The 20545-nt window shown below is 43.5% G+C and overlaps 1 protein-coding gene across 9 annotated transcripts in view; it reads left to right on the plus strand.

Annotated features, from left to right (window-relative positions):
* FAT1 (FAT atypical cadherin 1) overlaps positions 1-20545 on the plus strand; it is a 323107-nt gene that overhangs the window by 208848 nt on the left and 93714 nt on the right. For 6 of the 9 annotated variants that reach the window (XR_012753986.1, XM_075347113.1, XM_075347116.1 and 3 more), the window contains exons 7-8: positions 3366-3434; positions 4343-4482. Coding sequence is in view for 8 of the 9 variants with exons in the window: in XM_075347113.1 (XP_075203228.1) it covers positions 3366-3434; positions 4343-4482 (209 nt within the window). In the remaining variant the exon portion in view is untranslated. The remainder of the gene's footprint in view (positions 1-3365; positions 3435-4342; positions 4483-20545) is intronic. The other 3 variants (XM_075347117.1, XM_075347118.1, XM_075347120.1) reach the window with 1 other exon arrangement.

Here is a 20545-nt window from a genome sequence, read left to right on the forward strand (position 1 = left end):
GAAAGGACCACCTTTGCGGAAAAACAAAATGCTGCCCAAATAGACAAGTCAAACACTTCAAATAAACATCAAAAGTGACAATATCAGCAATTTATTAAATCTTATCAGGAGCACATAACATAATGATGGGTGAGATGGGAGGTGGTTTCCACACCCGACAAGGACAATAGTAATTACAATAGTAGTAATCATTTTTGTGCATATTCCTTATATCCCCATCTCCATTACAGCTTATTTGTATGCGTGTTTACATGTTCAGAAAAGGTACTTCCATCCATCTGCTGATCCTCGACTTTGCTTTAATCCCACCAGATGTTGTGCAATTATGCACAGTTTCGGAAAGATTTATCGCTAACTGCAGTTTATAGATTGCAAATATATGTTGCTGACTGTAATTACAATGCCGCGGTTAATGTGCGTTTATATATTTAGTGCATTATCCAAGGATTTGTGGCGAGTGGTTTTATCTGCTGCTCTGCGTGCCATGCCACGGTTTCGGAAGAGCGAGCGGAGAGGCAGCGGTGCTGGACTAGCGTCCTTCTGGCTGGAGAGGCTGCATTCCCTGGCTTGTTCTGGCTGCCTGGTTTTCAGTCGAGCTTGGGAAGCCTTCCTGTCAGATGTTTCAGTATGTCTCACATCGTGTCTCATATCACATGTCATTTAACTTTACGTTATGATACAGAGCGGTTCCCATCTGGACTCTGAATCAATAAGGTGTAACTGCAGAAAAGACATGGAGACATTGACTGTATGAGAGAGAAACTGTGATGAGCTAATGCAATATTGATAATGAAATATAGAGCTTTATATGGGTTTGAAAAATAACATGACTGCTTTCTTTTACTCCTGTCCGTGGGCTATGCTTCCAAGTCAGGGAATAGGGGCGAAACGCTTTACCAGACACAACCTATGGACAAGAGGGGTGTTGTGTCAGCAGCCCTGTGTTTCTAATCTCATACAACCCGATTAACGAATATGCTCTGGATGGGCCAAAGTAGAGGTCCCTCTGAACTAATGCTAGCTATAATACCAGGTTTCCCCTAAAATAACACAGGGTCTTACATTATTTTTTGCACTGAAAGATGCGTTAGAGCTTATTTTCAAGGGATGTCATATATTTTTTCATGAGCAACAATCCATATTTATTCTTAAACAAAAAAAATCAGCATTTTTCAAATCTAAAGGCCACTTTACACGCAACGACATTGCTAACGAGATGTCGCTGCGGTCACGGAATTTGTGACGCACATCCGGCCTCGTTAGCAACGTCGTTGCATGTGACACGTACGAGCGACCGCTAATGATCCAAAATACTCACCAAATCGTTGATCGTTGACACGTCGTTCATTTTCAAAATATCGTTGATCTTCTGGGACGCAGGTTGTTTGTCGTTCCTGAGGCAGCACACATTGCTACGTGTGACACCCCGGGAACGACGAACAACAGCGTACCTGCGTCCTCCGGCAACTAGGTGGGAGTGACCTTAATGCGGCTGCTCTCCGCCCCTCCGCTTCTATTGGTTGCCTGCTGTGTGACGCCGCTGTGATGCCGCACGAACCCTCCCCCCTTAGAAAAGAGGTTGTTCGCCGGCCACAGCGACGTCGTTAGTCAGGTAAGTGCGTGTGACACGTACCTCCAATTTTGTCCGCCACGGGCAGCGATTTGCCCGTGACACACAAACGGCGGATGCGGGTGCAATCGCTAACGACATCGCTAGCAATGTTGCAGCGTGTAAAGCGCCCTTTATCCTGTCATGACATTCTGGAACATCAACATTTTGTGTTAATAATAATAATAATAATAATAATAATATTTATTATTATTATAGCGCCATTTATTCCATGGCGCTTTACAAGTGAAAAGGGTACACATAAAAACAAGGAGAACAATCATGAACATTACAAAATCAGACTGGTACAGGAGGAGAGAGGACCCTGCCCGCGAGGGCTCACAGTCTACAGGGGATTGGTTAGGGTACAGTAGGTGAGGACAGAGCTGTTTGCGCAGTGGTGTAATGAACTGAGGGTTATTGTAGGTTGTTGTCCTATACTGGTGGGTACATACCATATTCATATGCCATACAGTACATACCATATTTTATAAAGGTTTAAATTACCTGGTTGGTTAAATGTATTATTCTCTATGTACTGCTAAGTTTACCCACAAAAGAAAGCAGACAGGTTTTATTGTTGGGGAAACAGAGTATTGTGGGAGTCTATGATATAAGATAATATGAAGGGTGATATCAATATGAAACTGCAATGTGATCATTATTGGCAAGAATAGCTCTTTAAATAAATCTTCATGTCAGGGTTTCCCAAGATTGTAATATCAATGATCAGTCTTTATGACGGACCATGAATTTCAGATAATTTGAAGGTCTGAGTCCAACTTTGATCACCAACTTTTACTGAATGTGAGGGCCATGGAGCTCCTAATCCTTTCTATTGTTTTTTATTCTTGAATCCCTGTGTCCCTTCGATCAGCCAATCATTGAGGGTTCTGGGAGTTATACCCCACTTATCTGATATTGATGTCCTATCCTAAGGGTAAGGGCGGCTTTGCACACTACGACATTGCAGGTGCGATGTCGGTGGGGTCAAATCGAAAGTGACGCAACGCACATCTGGCGTCACTTGCGATGTCGTAGTGTGTAAATCCTAGATGATACGATGAACGAGCGCAAAAGCGTCGTTATCGTATCATCGGTGCAGGCTCCGACATTTCCATAAAGCCTGTGCCGCGACAGGTACGATGTTGTTCCCCGTTCCTGCGGCAGCACACATCGCTGTGTGTGAAGCCGCAGGAGCGAGGAACATCTCCTTACCTGCCGCCGGCAACAATGCGGAAGGAAGGAGGTGGGCGGGATGTTTACATCCTGCTAATCTCCGCCCCTCCGCCGCTATTGGCCGCCTGCCGTGTGACATCGCTATGACGCCGCACGACCTGCTCCCTTAGGAAGGAGGCGGGTCGCAGGCCAGAGCGACAGTCGCAGGGCAGGTGAGTGCATGTGAAGCTGGCGTAGCGATAATTTTCGCTACGCCAGCTATCACAAGATATCGTACCTGCGACGGGAACGGGGACTATGGCGTGCGACATCGCAGCATCGGCTTGCGATGTCGCAACGTGCAAAGCCCGCCTAACTCCTCTGTTGGTTGGGGCTTACTGCATTCTCCCATTGTCTTCTTGACTGGTCTCCTTTCCTCGTCTCTGAGATTCGTCATAGTCATAGCTTAGATTAGACCTATTTACTACTTGATTCTAAATTCTCGTCTATAAAATAACCCCTTTCTTTTTCCTGCCTGCCGTTTTGACTCTTCCATCTTTTTCTGTGTCTGTTCTGTCTTTACTATGAGTGCTGCCAGGAGACGACCAATCTAACGAAGTATTTTACATCCTTCAGATGGCTTGTGACCTGAGCTGTGTAGCAGAAGGTATCTGCTACAATAGGACATCCCTCCATAGCTGTGTTGTAGACCCATTACTACAAATGATACATGTGTTTTGGACTCTTGTGCTCGTATTTTATCACATTACCGGCACCGCGAGCTTAGCTTAAGAACTTTGTATGTATTTCTGTTATTTCTGTTCAAGGGCAAATTTCTGTTCTTTATCGCTGGCTTCCTGAAAGATTGATATTGGAGTAATTAGGGCATAAGCATTAGCTCGTGGCTATCATTTTATGACAGCTAATTATAAAATTGTAGCAGTCTTCAATCTAAAAGTCATACGAGCTGTCTGCAAAGAAATGCAATTTGATTTGACAAAATAGTCGTGTCGAAATCTGCATAACACACAGTGTCGTTATAAGCCTAATGGCATTTGATGACTACGAACATGATGCTAATGGGGACTCATTAAATGTGACTGCAGATAACAACCAACTGGCATATGTAGCCTGCCCATTCACTTACCCGCGGACGGATCCCCCAAGATACTCCTTTATCAATCCAGTTCAGTTTGCGGTTTGTATGATGTATTAGCCTAGAAGTCGGCAGCCTGTGGCTTTCTCCGGATCGTCATGTTAGGAGGCCTAGAATTATAAAGGTTGGGGTGTTAGCCAGAAAATGCGGAGAGAGCCACACGGTGTCTACACTTGATGTACAGATCACCATTTCTATTCATACTATATGTAATTGCAGATCCTTCCTTAGAGACCTTTTATTTTATCACACATGTCCGTGTAAGTACGTGTCACTTTTCTTGTCTTCCTGTGGCAATGCTGTGTCTCACTTACCATCCACTCTCCTGTCGTAGCGTGGCCTCTGGTGATCTTCTGTTCACGCCGCCTCTACACCGTGTACCTACACTTATTTATAAAGTTTTCGCTCATTTTAACCAGGTGGAAACTACGACAGCAGGTTTGATGTGGACAAGGGCACCGGAACCATCATTGTTGCTAGACCTCTCGATGCAGAACAGAAATCTAATTACAACTTGACAGTGGAGGCAACAGATGGGACAAGATCTATCAGCACACAGGTAATTGAATTGCTAATGAAGTGTTTAAAAAGAATTTCTTTTGTATGCTTGTGGCCGCAGAACATATTTTGTATACTAAATGAACTTAAAATTGCTTTGCCTGAAATTCTACCTCCCGGCAGCAGCTGGAAGGGTTAACACACAATGGGTAGGTATGACTGCGGAGGAGATGCATCAGCGTAGTTTTGATTCCCATCAAATACATTAAAGAAGCAATTTGAAGGTAACAAAGCACGGTGGCCACCGAGGACGGAAACAGTTCAGAAGACTCTGATAAACACATTAACTGTTCACTACTAGAATGAATTGGCATTCACTAGGCTTACACCGGCATCGGAGGATAGAAAACCTCAAAGGTAAATAGCCTCGTAGATTGTCAGCTCGGGAAATATGTGCCTTCTCATTTCCAGCTGAAAAATATCCACCGAGTTTAACTATTTGTTATTAAGTTCTATATAAATATTCTCTCTCCTAATGGATAATTGGCATCATCATGTGCATCATCCTGAAAAGATTTTTTACATTTTTTTTTTATATCGATTTTAGTTGCATCCAAACAGGTTTATAAATCCCTTTGAAAATAAAAACACGGTTGGTGGCTATTGGCAAGTGCTCCACTCTGTTTGAATAAGGCTGAGTTCATATGTCCAGTAATCATCCATTAGCATGGATCCGACAGAGATCCATTGGCAAAAGAGTTACACAAATACCACTTTTTGTCCTCTGTTAAAGGGAACCTGTCACCAGTTTTTTCCCTATTAAACCAATAATATCACCTTCTGCAGCTCCTGGGCTGCATTCTAGGAAGGTGCACCTTGTTGCTGGTTCCCCTTGCAGACTCCTAAAAGAACTTTATAAAAATCTTACCGTTTTCTATGCAAATGAGTTTGGTTGGCTAAATAGACGGGCTCTAATTCGGCTCTTGACCCCCTTCCTGCTGCTGTTCGCTGTCCCCCAGTCATGATTTACATGGATGATGCCGTGCCACGCTGCTGGAGTCTCGCGCAGGCGCATTTCGCTGTGCCCCTATCGCGGGGCTGAGCATAAAGTTTCCCTCGCGCGATCGCCGGTGATGTAGTTACGCAGGCGCGAGATTATGGGCGGCGCTGTGTTATGACATCACCAGCGTCATCCTCGTACCCGTTGAGGAGGGACAGGAGCCGAATTAGAGCCCGCCCATCTGGCCAAGCAAACTCATTTGCATAGGAAATGGTAGGATTTTATAAAGTTCTTTTAGGAGTCTGCAAGAGGAACCAGCAACAAGGCGCACCTTTCTAGAATGCAGCCTAGGAGTTGCAGAAGGTGATATTTTTGGTTTAATAGGGAAAAAACTGGTGACCGATTCCTTTTATATAACTAACTTACTCCTCATCCGTTTTTAAAAAAAGGAGTCTATGGAGAATGGATCCCTTAACGGATTACTATTTAGTCATCCGTTGTACTTGCATTTGTAACAGATCCGTTGTTTTCTTACCGGATCCGTTACGAATGGAGAATAAATAGCAATCTGTTAACGGATCCATCCTGCATAGACTCCCATGTTAAAAAACGGATCAGTTTCCCAACGGATCTCTGCAAGATCCATTGTAATAGATTAAAAAAAAACATGAATTCAGTCTTATATTCTGTACACGGTATTTTTTATTTTGTGATCCTTTTATAATAATTAACATGTTTTTACCTTGTCGGTAAGACTATCCACACACCAACTTGATGTCTAATGGGAAAATCTGACATTTCAAGAGGTTCTGATAACAAAGACTGACTGAAAGGGGCATTACTATCTAGAATATTCCTGGCAAATCCCCACCATAGGATGTAAGTGTTTGATAAATGCAGTTCTCCCCTCTGGAGCCTGCGTCTGTTTTGAGAACGGAACCATATGGCCTTTTTTCGGCCTTCCATTAGAAGTACAGATCCGCACATGCACACCCACCTCTTAATTCTTTCCAGACTATGCTCGTTTCTTGAGATTATTGTGTGACCAGCATCTTCTAGATGTAAAAGAGTTGGAAGTCCCCATTTTAAAGTGATGCATAGTTAGTATTCTCCAAATAATGAGATCTCCCTTTGTAACAAGGGTGAGTTTTCTGATAATAGATTTACATTTCTTTGCCACAGGCCTGCCACAGTATCCACTGTACATCTGAAGGAGTAAAATGATATACATGGAGTCACTGTATACTCCTTTGGACGTAATTCCCAACACTATCTGCCTATTTCATGTGAGCATCAAAACACGATCGACCGGAAGTTATGTCCAACACATCACATAGTGACGCCGTCTGCATCATTAAAGTCAATGGCCCCGTCAGTGCAAACACCCGAATCCCGTTTTTCAGGATTTCAGACATAGGCCCCGATGGAGCCAATGACCAGTAGATAAAATTTGGTGTTAACCTGTCCATATGCCGAGAGTCTAATGATGTAAAAAAGCAAGAGAAATATAGCAAGGAAATGCATTTATATACAAATATCCTTTAGTTACATAGGTTGAAAAAAGACCTAGGTCCATCTAGTTGAACCTTCCACCACCATTTATACATTTTTTTTTTTCACCAAGTCATTTATAACCAAGCAATGTTGTGTGTACTGAGGAAATCATCCAGCCCTTTGTTAAAAGCCGTATATATACAAAGCTCCTTGACATTACTTACAGTAATATATCAGCATAGAAGACAATGGTAAAAAAAGTTCTACTAAATTCGTAGCTGCCAATGTGCGGAGCGTCTCGTGTGAAAATCAAAATTTGTTAAACATTATTTTCCAGATGGGTTTGTGTTGCCAGGTCTCTAACCTCTTGATTATATTTCATGTGAAAACACTTTAGTAATCCGCCATCCCCCAGTGCTCTTACTTCTTTGCCTTCATTGTCTATTCCTGTAATTCAGGGCCATCTCTGCATGCTTGCAGCAGCCCATGGAGATCTGTCTGTACCGGCCTGGCCTTCCCTAGCTAAATTTAACATTTCTGACCTCCTGTCCAAAACATTAGCACTTCTTTTGAAACATTGTTGTTCTGGGCTTTATAATCCCCCAGTTATTTATTTTTATTTTTTTAGCATTTTGAGTCATTTGTAGAAACCTCTAAAGAGCAGAATGGAGGCTGAGACTCGCTAACTATAGGAGGGCAGGGAGGGTCACTGGAGCGGTTTTCTGTAGAAAATGGAAAATACTCAGCTCTTCTGCTAAAGCTACGGGGTATATTATAAATTAAATATGTCACTGCCCACAGAAAAAGTATAATAACAGTTGTACTTGTTGGAACAGATCGACCACTTAACCTTTGATGTAATACTCTTGAATATACTTAATCAATCAGCCCCTACCTTCCTTCATATTCATAGGATGCTATATTGAGAATTAACCAAATCTCCTTATGCATTGTACAGCGGAATATTTTGCTTTTAGAAAAGATGGACGGAAAATATTTCAAGGGTTTGTCTGGGGTTATGATGATTTAAAACTCATTTTGCTTGAAATTAGATAAGTTTGTAATTTAGCTTTACTAATGGAAATCTCTCAGCAGAATTTCACATCTGTGTCGAAGGCAAGTCTAGCAATACCTTTACATGGCCAATCCATTCCTTCATTTCAGTGAAATGAATTAATATGCAAATGGTTATGGTAGATTTGAAGCCTCTGTCACTCCAGCTCTATTCCCACCTCATCCTGCTTGACTACAACCTCTATACTGTGAGACAACAGACAAATGACCCATCAGTCAAGCAGGAGGTGGAGACATTTGGCAGGGAATAGAACTGGAGTGACGGAAGCTTCAGATCTACCATAGCTTCACTGGCATATAAATTCAAACACTGATTTCTCAGTAACTGAAGAATGAACTGTCCATGTAAAGGTATTGCTGGACTTGTCTTTTAAAGAGCTGCATACATATATAAATAGTTTGTAGTGTGAAATCCTGCTGACACATTCTTTTTAAAGGGAACCTGTTAACAGTTTTTTCCTTTATGAGCTGCGGACACCACAAGTGAGCTCTTATATACAGCATTCTAATATGCTGTATATAAGAGCCCAGGTTGCTTTGTAGAACATAAAAAACACTTTTATAATACTCATCCAGTCCGATGGGTGTTGCTGCTCTCCGGTCCGGTGCCTCCTCTCTGCGGCGATATTCATCCTCCTTCTTCTGAGGCCCATGTGCATTACACATCCTACGTCATCCACACTAGCACCATTGTGGTTCTACGCAGGTGTATATTGATCTGTCCTGCTTAGGGCAGATCCAAGTATTGAAGTGTGCATGTGGGGATGGTATTTAACCTTTCCTTGTGCCTGTGCATCACAGTACTTTGATCTGCCCTCAGCAAGACAGATCAAAGTACAACTGTGCAGGACCACAATGTCGTCCAGGGCTGGCTAGAAGGAGGACAGAGATTGCAGCAGAGAGGAGGTGCCAGATCGGAGAGCAGCGACACGCATTGGACCGGACTGCCCTTTAGGTGAGTATTATAAAAGATGTTTTTTTACTTTCTACACAACAGCCTGCACGCTTATATACTGTATTCTAAAACACTGTATATAAGAGCTCATTGGTGGTGGCCGCAGCTTATAGTCGCCAAATCTCGTGACAGGATCCCTTTAAGACCACGTTCACACTTTCAGTATTTGGTCAGTATTATAACACAATATTTGTAAGCCAAAACCAGGAGTGGGTGATAAATCCAGCAGTGGTGCCCGTGTGTCCATTATACTTTTCCTCTGAATGTTCCACTCCTGGTTTTGGCTACAAATACTGAGGTAAAAAACTCACCAAATACTGAATGTGTCCTAAAATTAATGCTTCTTTATTAATCTTCTTATTTTTTCTCTAATTGGCTCAATTGTCACATGAACAAAAATATTAAGATGAACAAGACTAGTAAGTGGCGTGTCATTCTGAACCGGACAGTCCTATAGACTGGGCCTCTTCAAATTCTATTTAGGGTGGAATTGCACATGAAGAAAACTTGTCACTTATTTCACGCTGAAGGCATCAAGGGCAACATGATTCAGAGTCTGGCTGTGCAATACAGCCATGATTTATTCCGAGATTATTTCAGAGAAAACTTACTTTAGAAGCTAATCCGAGATTGTGTCTTGTCTTACAAGGCTGATACCCAGCAACTTCTTCCCTCCCCAATTCTTTTGACTGACAGGTCTCTGTTTGCGTTTGTGCAGAAAGAGACTGGTCAGTGTAGGGTATGGGCATGGAAAAGCTGCCAGGGCCCGCATCAGACTAGTCATTCATGATGTCCACAGCCCGCTTTTTAAAGTATCTTTTTTTCTGAAACCCTGCAGCCTTTGAGCGTAATACATACATGGCTGCAGTAGTGTAGGCAGACTGATTGGCAACAAGAATCAGATGACAGGTTCCCTTTTAAAAGCATCATTCCAGTGTTTTTTTTTCCCCTTATTTCACCGTTGGAGTTGTGCTTTCATTGTAAGTCCCCTGCCCTCTGTGTTATACTCACCTGCCACCATCTTCATCTGTTTCCAGCATTGCTCCGGTGATTTGTGACCTGTTGGCTGCTCCAGTGTTTCATGGAAGCGCCGCAGGTCACAACTCAATACAAGTCTATGAGAGCCTCTTTCTGGCCTTGTTTTAGCTCTGCAAGAGACACACTGAGCGCTTGTGATGTAACTTTTGTCTTTCGGGCAGTTGGAAAATACTGGCACAAGACAGTGCCGCATGACTGGAGAGTTGCTGAAATAGGGTGAAGCCGCTGAAGGTTGAGTATAGGAACGATACAGTAGTCTTAAATATAAAGCAGCACTCCAGTGCTGAACAAAACCACTGGAGTGGTGCTTTAAATTTAGACAGCTACATAATTCACAATATTACATCTGACATAAACCGTACATTGTCCAGAAAGTAAGGCTAGTTTCAGACATCCAGCTTTTCGCCGGTTTGCCGGATTCGGCGCACGCCAGTACAGTATACAGTACAATGGCAGCGCGACAAGCGCTGGTCACATGCTGTCATGTGACCGGAACATGTGACCCGGAAGTTGCGGTGCTCCATTGTACTGTATACACTGTACTGGCGTGCGCCAAATCCGGCAAACCGGCGAAAAGCCGGATGTGTGAAACTAGCCTTATATAGAAGCTAACATGCAGCTACAATATGGCCGCCTGAACCCGGACTCCAGCCGTTCCCAAATTGTAGTGTAAAGCAGCTGTACAAAATATGCAGGTCTCAAAAATTCCCTAAAATTCATATATCTGTGGGTTGTTTGTTTTTTGTTTTTTTTTTTACTTTTTGGAAAAATGTTCCTTTTAATCCAAACACTTTATTTGATTGAATGTTCAATAAATCAATTCCCCAGAAAGGAACAACGGTCGACAGGATTCTCATTAGCAGTTCTTCAGCTGAATACATGGCTTTCTCAGGGTTCTCATATTCTAATCTTCATTTTTAGTGAGGTAATTAGATTGGCCCGTGCATGTATAATTGTTCTTGAAGCAATGTTTGATGAAATGCCCTAAGTGCGGTTGCTTACTGTAAATATGGATTTTCAAGCTGCTTTTCTTTCTAAACTTTCTTTGTGGATTTATGTCATAAATGAGCTACAGATCCCCGGTTCACCCGTTCTGAGCCCGTGGTTTAAACTATTGAATAATCATAGGGATTTACCCAATCAAGAATTCAGAGAATGCGCTCTGTGTTTGCAAATCTTAATTAACACGCATTCCTGTAAGTAACCGGACTGTGTTACATACGGCAGGAGGTTCCGGGGCCTGGAGCTGGAGAACTGCTTACATATTCAGTTTTTAGATCACACTGCTGTATTACACCTCCAAGGTCAAGGTTAGAAAAGCATCTAGAAAAGACAAACACAAATTCTGCAAATCCTGATTATTTTGTCTAATTCCACCTCTAAATATTCTTTGCTCTATCGTTGGTTGCATCTTTTGCTCCCTAGGGGGGGATGTGTTTTTTGAAGACAGACCTACAGTTAGACACTGTGCTCTCCTGACTGCAGGACTTGGTTATGTATAGTGTTAATACCGTGTTTCTACAAAAACATACAGTTTTATACTTTATTTTTGCCCCGAAAAATGCACGAGGGCTTATTCTTGGGTAGGTCTTATTTTTGGGGAAATGCGGTTTAAGCAAAGTTTACTCCCCCCTTCCCAGGAGAATCATATTTTCCAGACCCCAGAAGGGGGGGAGCTAGCACTGCTTGAAAAATGACGTGCGAAAAAGGAAAAGTGTAAATTCACAAATAATTCCAACTGTACTACAATACAAAAATGAGATTTTTAGCAAAAAATTGATCAACCTTTTGAGCCACCCCTGCCACGTCACGGCAAATCTCAATAGGGGGGGGGGTCCTACGCTATATTTAATATAGCCCGTATGTTTGTGTCACTCCCAGGTCATCAGCAATCTTTGGCGGGCGCACACACACACTCATATATATATATATATATATATATATATATATATATATATATATATATATATATATATATATATATATATATATATATATATATATATATATATAATATATTATAATAATATACACACACACACACACACACCATGTAGCATACACAATCACACATTAGTTTGCACACACTCACTCGCCACATCGGACAATACCGATTGATTTTGGAGGATTCGGCGGTAAAACGCATCGATGCGTTCCACTCATGTTCTCTATGCAACCCACCTTACTACATCCCAGGTACCCCTGCTGGCCAGAAACAATCAGTATCGCCGACTAGGGCTTATTTTTGGGGTAGGACTTATATTTAAGCCTTACGCCGAAAAGGTTGAAAATTCCTGCTAGGGCTTATTTTTGGGGGAGGTCTTATTTTTGTAAATACATGGTAATTAGTGATGGGCAAATAGTAACTATTTGCGTTCGGATTATTCATAACGAATCCCAAAGTACTATTCCGGCTATTCGTCACAAATAACAAACCTAATGCAAGTCAAAGGGGAAACTAAGCATTTTTCTTGCCGTGACGAATACTGGAATAGGACTCTGTATTTGGTAAGCATTATACAAACACGAATAGTTACTATTCGCCCAATTTTATTAATAATCTATACAAAAGGTATACAATTAGTATTCTGTTCTTGTAACGTGTCTGGGTAGTGCTCAACTCTCATGTTCTATCATGTTCTAGCTTCCCCATGCTTTTATTGGGTTAGGTGCATTTAATACGTCATGAGGATACAAAACCCTTGTCAAGCTGTCAGTCATAGGGAAATCTGAAAACATCTGCAGCATTTCAGTTTTTCCATCTGTGACACTGATTTCCACACTGCATTCATGAATACTCAAGCATTTTTTTTTTGATGCTGCGGTTAGTTTCAACATGTGACTTTATTTGGTCATTGTGAAATGTAACAATCAGCTCCATGTTCCTACTGGTCATACAGTCTTTGAGAGAGGGCTTTTCTTCATACTTGGACCACTAGATTATTGTTAGTCGCAAGATGGGAAGTTATTTTTAATTCATAATATAAGACATTTCTGACTTTTTTGGGGTTTCAACCACCGAGACACTAAGGTAACCCCAAGAACAATACTTTGGAAACTATGAATTGGACTTTGTAGAGCACTTGAATGGAGCAGGGGGTAAACATGCGCTCATTCTGCACTCCATTCATGGTCTATTGGTCTGCCGAAAACAGCAGAATACTCTGCTCTTTTTTTTTTCTCTGGTAGCATTAAAGATGATTAATAGAGTGGAGGTCGAGCATGTGTATTTCCACTCCATTCTAGGGCTCTACAGTTCCAGAGCCCCTTACTCAAGATCACTAGGGATTGAGAATAATTTGCCATATTGGGAATAAGCCTAACTCTATCTAGTAGTAACCCTCTCTGAGTGCCAGTAGGCGTTAACAGACGGGGGCAGAGCAGGACCCAGGCCTGACTGTTTAAACACCTGCCCAAGGACAGCTATATAGACTAAGTGCACAGCCCATAAAGGGGAGCCACACCTCTAACACAAAACCAATGAAATGAGCTAGTGCACATGTTGGTATAAGTGTCACACTGTGGTTATTAACAAATGTAATTCAATTTACTGGATTACTATTAACAAATGTAACCTAGGATAAAAACAATGAGCAGTAAGTCAATAGTAATAGTACATGTGTTGCGTACCATGGACCGTGTGGTCTACGGCAGTTACCACGCCACAATGAGAGTGACAAAAAGAAGAAATCAAAGTGAAAAGAGTTTGTGATGTCTAGCTGCACTCTAATTACCTATATTTTCTGGCAGTGTGGTGTGATGTGGTGCACTCAGATTAGTCCAGAAAACAGGGAAGCCAGTGGAGCAGTAAAAATCTATTTACTTGTAAGTTTACATACGGTAGGTACATCTAGATGAATGATGCTTGCATACAGGCTCGATTTCTATTCAGCAATCACAGTTCCTTTCCAGGGTAGTCATGTGAATATACATCCGATGCACGGCTTCCTTAGCTTCTCTTTTTGCTGGTTTGCAGATTGCTGACCACACAATTATCTGCAGCCGAGGCTCTGGGTTCTAAGATCTATACTATTGATGTGTTGGTTGCGAACGATCCGACACAAAGATCCGGCTACCTGCAGTTGTCGCGGGCGGAGGAGGGGACGCTGCGCTCATCCACTGCTCGGGTCCGGCTGCTGCTGCTGCTGCTCGGTGGTGGCTCGAGCGGTGGGCCGGATCCCAGGGACTCGAACGGCGTTCCTCGCACGTGAGTGAAAAGGGGTTTGGTTTTGGGGATTTATTGTCCGTGACGCCACCCACGGTTGTGGTGAGATTGGTGACACCACCGCTGCTCTGGACGGGGATCCCGGGAGCGATGACAGGGAACAGCTTGGATGTTGGTTCTCCCCTCCGTGGGTAGGGGGGTTGGTTGTCCCGGGGCCCGGTGATGGGGTAGGGATGGATGGCAGGTTACGGGGCCTGGTGAGGTGCAGGTTCGCGGGGGCAGTGCGGTGCCGCACGGCACGGTGGTACTCACTCAGTCAATGATGAATACAAAGTCTCCGGTAAAACAAACGGCTGGATGGACGGGTCCCACAGGCGGCTGCGGTGTTTTTCCCCTGACCCCAGGTTGGTAGTGTAAGTCCTTTCCTTCACCTTCGTGTACGCTCCTCCTGTGCTCCGGTTTCCAGCTGGCTCCCCGGTTCGGTACCGGACGGGCCACTACCCTGTCCCGGCTACCTACGGTTCCACCAAGACTGTCTTCCCGGCTCCTGCAGACGGCGACTACCGTCTGCCTCACTGGCTACACGAGGGACCTAGGCTCCAACCTAGGCCCCAGTCTGCGTCTGCCTCTCTGCAGACCTCCTCTCTCTTCCTCTGCCTGGACTTGTCTGAACTTGTTTCCTGCCTCAGACCAGCTAAACTCCTCGGTGGGCGTGCCCATCTGCCTGACTCAGCCCACCTGGTGTGTCTGTCTGAACCCGAGGAAGAAATCAGGTCTCACTGGGGATGACTGCTGTGAACTGCTGGGGGTGGGGGTGTGTGTGTGCTGTTACCTGTGGCCCCTGGCTTGTCCAGGGCGCCACACAGTGACTGATAGGAGCTGGATCACCAAAGTGAGACACTAAAATCGCTAAACGGCTCTTTTCACCCGCGGGTGGGCGTGGTTTCAACGGCGTCACTATAATCTTAAATAATTGTTCACCTTGGGGTGAACACATATTTAATAAGGAGCTGAGAACGATCCGAATGAGCCGGCTCTTTTTGGTGAGCGGAGCTATGAGAACCAGATCACCAAAAAGAGCCGGACTGTCCATCACTAATCTATACATGAGCTATGGCTGCTCTCTTACCTTCCCCCTCAGCTTCAACAGAACAACTCACACAAAGACAAAATATCTCCTCTCCTTCCCTGCTAAGCCCAGAGACATGGTCATGTGGTTTTACCAGATGACCCAGAGCGACTTCATTAACCCTTATCAACCTCCTAATAGTAGAACATAACAGGTACATCACTTAGATGCTGAATGCTGAGTTCTCATGTGCGATACCTGCAAAAAGAAATGTTAACAGAGTGCAAATGTAATAGGTATATAACATAGGGCACTTAGTTAACATTATTTGATCAAAAAAGTGTAAAAGGCATTCCACGTGACAAGGTGCACCTTTCTATTTAAATAGAAGACTAGAAACAAATTTTTTGGGGCTGAATGTACCCACATCCCTGTTAATCTCCATGTGACTATCCTATTGTCTGTCTTTTGTTAGCCATCTTTTATCTATATGTCTTTTCATCTTGATTGAAAACTCAAAACTTTTTGTTTGGACCTAATGTACCTTCCTTGCTAACTTTAATGTCTCGTTTGCCTGAATATAAATGCTATGAAAGGAGGGAGGGAGAAGAGTGGCTGCCAGACATATCTGGCACAGCTTATCTCGTGGGAAATAATAGAATTGGATAGTAAAAATCAAGTAGTATTTTCCCCTGGCATCAGACATCACTGAAGGGTCTGACAGCCCCACAGGCATTTTAACAACAAGTATCTAATCTCCATAGGCAGCCTTCTTCTCGTACGTTTGTTCGTTTTTGTGTGTCTTGCTACATTACAAGTGTCTTATTTAACAGACACATGATTCCGTCTGCGGAAACGTATGAGAAGACTACGGTATACTTCACATATGTCATATAAATGATTATAGGCCGGAGCTCATATAACTTATTCTTACTCAGGGAAGTAATTTTTCTGAAGTACGCAGCAGGGAGCCACATTGAAAACACAATAGCTGACTTGCATTCAGTTTGGTAACAATAGAGCTTAAAATGTCAAACATCTTCAGCTTCTGAATAGCAGCCATAATTTAATGGCTTTACATGAAGGACAAATAACTAATATACTGGCAGAAAACATAAACTATCACTAAGATAGACGATTCCTGGTGTAAGAATGTCCTATGGGCATACCTTCTCAATGGGCTTTAAAAATGCAACTATAGTGGATGCAGAAGTTTCCGCACGTGGACCCCGAGGCTTCAGGGAATCCCATATTATTCACACACAGGGAACACAGAGAGCCACCATTATTTATCATCTGTATGAAGGCATTGCTGCGCATTCTACCTGTACGGTGATAATAAAAAAGTGATACTGGTGTGTTTCCATGAAATGTATCACCATGTTTATTATCTCTGTGCTTTGGCATCACTGTTATCCATTGTCTGTGACATTATCTGTCCCTCTCTTGTGATGTTTTCCTTGTTCTGTGACATTACTGTGTGCATTGTTCCTATACGCATACCATATGTAGTAACCCTTTAGGGGTACTTCACACACAGCGAGATCGCTACTGAGATCGCTGTTGAGTCACGTTTTTTGTGACCTCATTAGCGATCTCGCTGCGTGTGACACTGAGCAGCGATCTGGCCCCTGCTGTGAGATCGCTGCTCGTTACACACAGCCCTGGTTCGTTTTTTTATTGTTGCTCTCCCGCTGATAAGCACACATTGCTGTGTGTGACAGCGAGAGAGCAACAATCCTGAATGTCCAGGGAGCAGGAGCCGGCGTCTGACAGCCTGCGGTAAGCTGTAACCAAGGTAAACATCGGGTAACCAAGGTGGTTACCCGATATTTACCTTCGTTACCAGCCTCCGCAGCTCTCACGCTGCCAGTGGCGGCTCCTGCTCCCTGCACACGCTAAGTTAAGCGGTGTGCGCTGGTAACTAAGGTAAACATCGGGTAACCATACCCGATGTTTACCTTAGTTACCAGTGTCCGCAGCTTCCAGACGCCGGCTCCGTGCAAGCGCAGCGTCGCTTGCACGTCGCTGCTGGCTGGGGGCTGGTCACTGGTCGCTGGTGAGATCTGCCTGTTTGACAGCTCACCAGCGACCATGTAGCGATGCAGCAGCGATCCTGACCAGGTCAGATCGCTGGTCGGATCGCTGCTGAATCGCTAAAGTGTGAAGGTACCCTTACTGTGGCTTTACAATATTTCTCATTGTTTTGTGATGTTACTGTGTGCTATAACTTTTTATATGATCTGAAGGTGTTCATTATTGTTCTGTGACATTACTGTGTGCATTATTCCTATACGTATACCATATGTGGTAACCCTTTACTGTGGCTTTACAATATTTCTCATTGTTTTGTGATGTTACTGTCTGCTATAACTTTTTATATGATCAGAAGGTGTTCATTATTGTTCTGTGACATTAATGTGAGCGTTATTCCTTTATGTAGACCATGTTTAGTAACCCTTTCCTGTGACATTACAATATTTATCATTGCTTTATAATGTTGCTGTGTGCTACCATATAACTTTCTATATGATCTTAAGGTGTTTATTATTGCTAATTTTTAACATGACCTTATGCATTATCCCTGAATAGGAATACACCTGACCAAATCACGTTAATAATCCCGTAAACCCTGATATCACTGTCATTATTCCCGTGCTGTTTATTTTTTCATTTAAAGCCTGGTTCAGACAAATGTATTTTGATCCTGTGTCTCTTGATCCAAACTTAAAGGGATAGTTCACTACTTTGCATTAGTGGCCACATCCCTGTAAAACTGATAGGGGAGGCTGTTGTCAGGCACTTTGTGCAGCCAATTCTGCCTCAGCACTGCGCTATCGCAGTCCGCTCATCCCCATTAATATTTGGTACTGAAACCTTTGTTTGCAGTTACAGAGGTCAGACGTTTCCTGTAGTTCTTGACCAAGTTTGCACACACTGCAGCAGGGAGTTTGGCTACTCCTGTATATAGATCTTCTCCAGATCTTTCAGGTTACTGGGCCACATGGAGTTTCAGCTCCCTCCAAAATTTTGTATTGTGTTCAGGTCTGGAGACTGGCTAGACAACTCCAGGACCTTTTAAAATGTTTCTTACAGAGCCACTCCTTAGTTGCCCTGGCTTAGTGTTTCGGGTCATTGTCATGCTGGAAGACCCTGCCATGACCCTTCTTCATTTCTCTTACTGAGGAAGGGAGGTTGTTGGCTAATATCTCTCCTTACATGACCCCATCCTTCCTCCCTTCAATATGGTGCAGTCACCCTGTCCCCTTTTCAGAAAAGCACCCCCAAAGTATGCTGTTTCCACCCCCATGCTTCATGGTTGGTATGCTGTTTTTTGGGTTGTACTCATCCTTCTTCTTCCTGCAAACACTGCGAGAGGAGTTGACGTCTAAAAGTTCTATTTTGGTCTCATCTTACCACATGACCTTCTCCCATGCTTCCTCTGCATCATCCAGATGGTTCAGTTGTGAACTTCAAACATGTCTGGACATGTGCTGCCGTGAGTATGGGGGACCTTGCATGCCCTGCTGGATTTTAATCCATGATATCATTGTGTGTTACTAACAGTAATCTTTCAGACACAGGTCCCAGCGCTCTTCAGGTCATTGAGCAGGACTTCCCATGTAATTCTGGGCTGATTCCTGACCTTTCTCAGAATTATCTTTACCCCATGAGGCAAGATCTTGCATTTAGCCCCAGACCGAGTAAGATTGACAGTCCTCTTGTGTTTCTTCCATTTTCTAATAATTGTGCCAACAGTTGTTGCCTTCACACCAAGGTGCTTTCCTATTGTCCTGTAGCCCATCCTAGCTTGTGCAGGTCTACAATTTTGACCTTGGTGTCCTCAGACAGCTCTTTGGTCCTGACTAGTGTGGAGAGGTTGGCATATGATTGATTGTGTGGACAAGTGTCTTTTATACAGGTAACAAGTTAATCAGGTTAAATTAATACAGGCAATGAGAGCAAAGTAGGAGGGCTTCTTAAAGAAAAAATAGCAGGTCTGTGAGAGCCAGAATTCTTGCTGGTTGGTAGGTGATCATACTAATTTCATGCAGTAAAATGCTAATTAACTATTTAAAAATCATGCAATGTGACCTTCAGTATTTTTTTTTTTTAATTTTGTCCGTCACAGTTGAATTGTACCTACAATAAAAACTACAGACCTCTCCACTCTTTGTAGGTGGGTGAACTTGCAAAATTGGCAGCCTATCTAATAATTATTATTGCCACTGTATACAACAGATTCCAGCACGTGTGTGTATATATATGTATATAATATATATATATATATATATATATAATATATATATACACACACACACACGCCTTGTTGTAGTCACTTCAACTTCACAACAATAACATAAAGAACTTCAAAACTACAAGCTTCCACCACCAATCCACTTCACGGGCTTATTGGGCACCAATTACCTACAGCGTATGGTTTTGACACGTAAAACAGGAGTGGCAGTAGTTAGCAACATCTGTCCCCATTTTGGTACAGCCGGGTTACGGTTTGCCTGGCCCCCAGTGGAATCTCATGGGCATTCTCCAACAACTCCTCCCTAAACCGAGAGGGAACAACCAGCTGTCTTTCCCTCAGCCACTCCAGTTATGGTTTACAGGCAACAGCCTCTCGATACAACCTCCACTGGTTCCAAAATACCCTTTCCTTATTGGACTCTGATCTGAGATGGGCTTCTCTGTGAGGTTCTGCAATGTCTCTAGACTGGCATCTGGGCGAAGTGCCATCTGGAACTCCTGCCTAGAGGCAGCCAGAAGTGACGTTAAGGCCATCACTGGACCCCTCTGAGACCTGCTCATCATCCATAACTAGTTAACTGGAAGATAAGGGTCCAGAAGGCAGCACGTTTCCTGAATTCTGGGTGCTCGAATTGTGGGTGACAACTGCTCCACAGGTTGTTTTCCTGGGGGGACACCATGGTGATGGATAACGACAGTTAGGCTTTAACTATTAAAATCTTTACTCTGATATTGTTGATGATTTAAATATCTTTCAGTCTGATACCTGCTGTACTTAGGCAGGCTTTGCACGTTGCGACATCGGTAACAATGTGTTACCGATGCTGCAGCGATAGTCCCGCCCCCGTCGCACGTGCGATATCTAGTGAAAGCTGCCGTAGCGATTATTATCGCTACGGCAGCTTTACACGCACATACCTGCCGTGCGACGTCCCTCTGGCCGGCGACCCGCCTCCTTCCTTAGGGGGCGGGTCGTGCGGCGTCACAGTGACGTCACACGGCAGGCGGCCAATTGAAGTGGAGGGGCGGAGATGAGCAGGATGTAAACATCCCGCCCACCTCCGTCCTT

Source organism: Anomaloglossus baeobatrachus, chromosome 1 (assembly GCF_048569485.1).
Source record: "Anomaloglossus baeobatrachus isolate aAnoBae1 chromosome 1, aAnoBae1.hap1, whole genome shotgun sequence".
In the NCBI taxonomy this organism is placed as follows: domain Eukaryota; kingdom Metazoa; phylum Chordata; class Amphibia; order Anura; family Aromobatidae; genus Anomaloglossus; species Anomaloglossus baeobatrachus.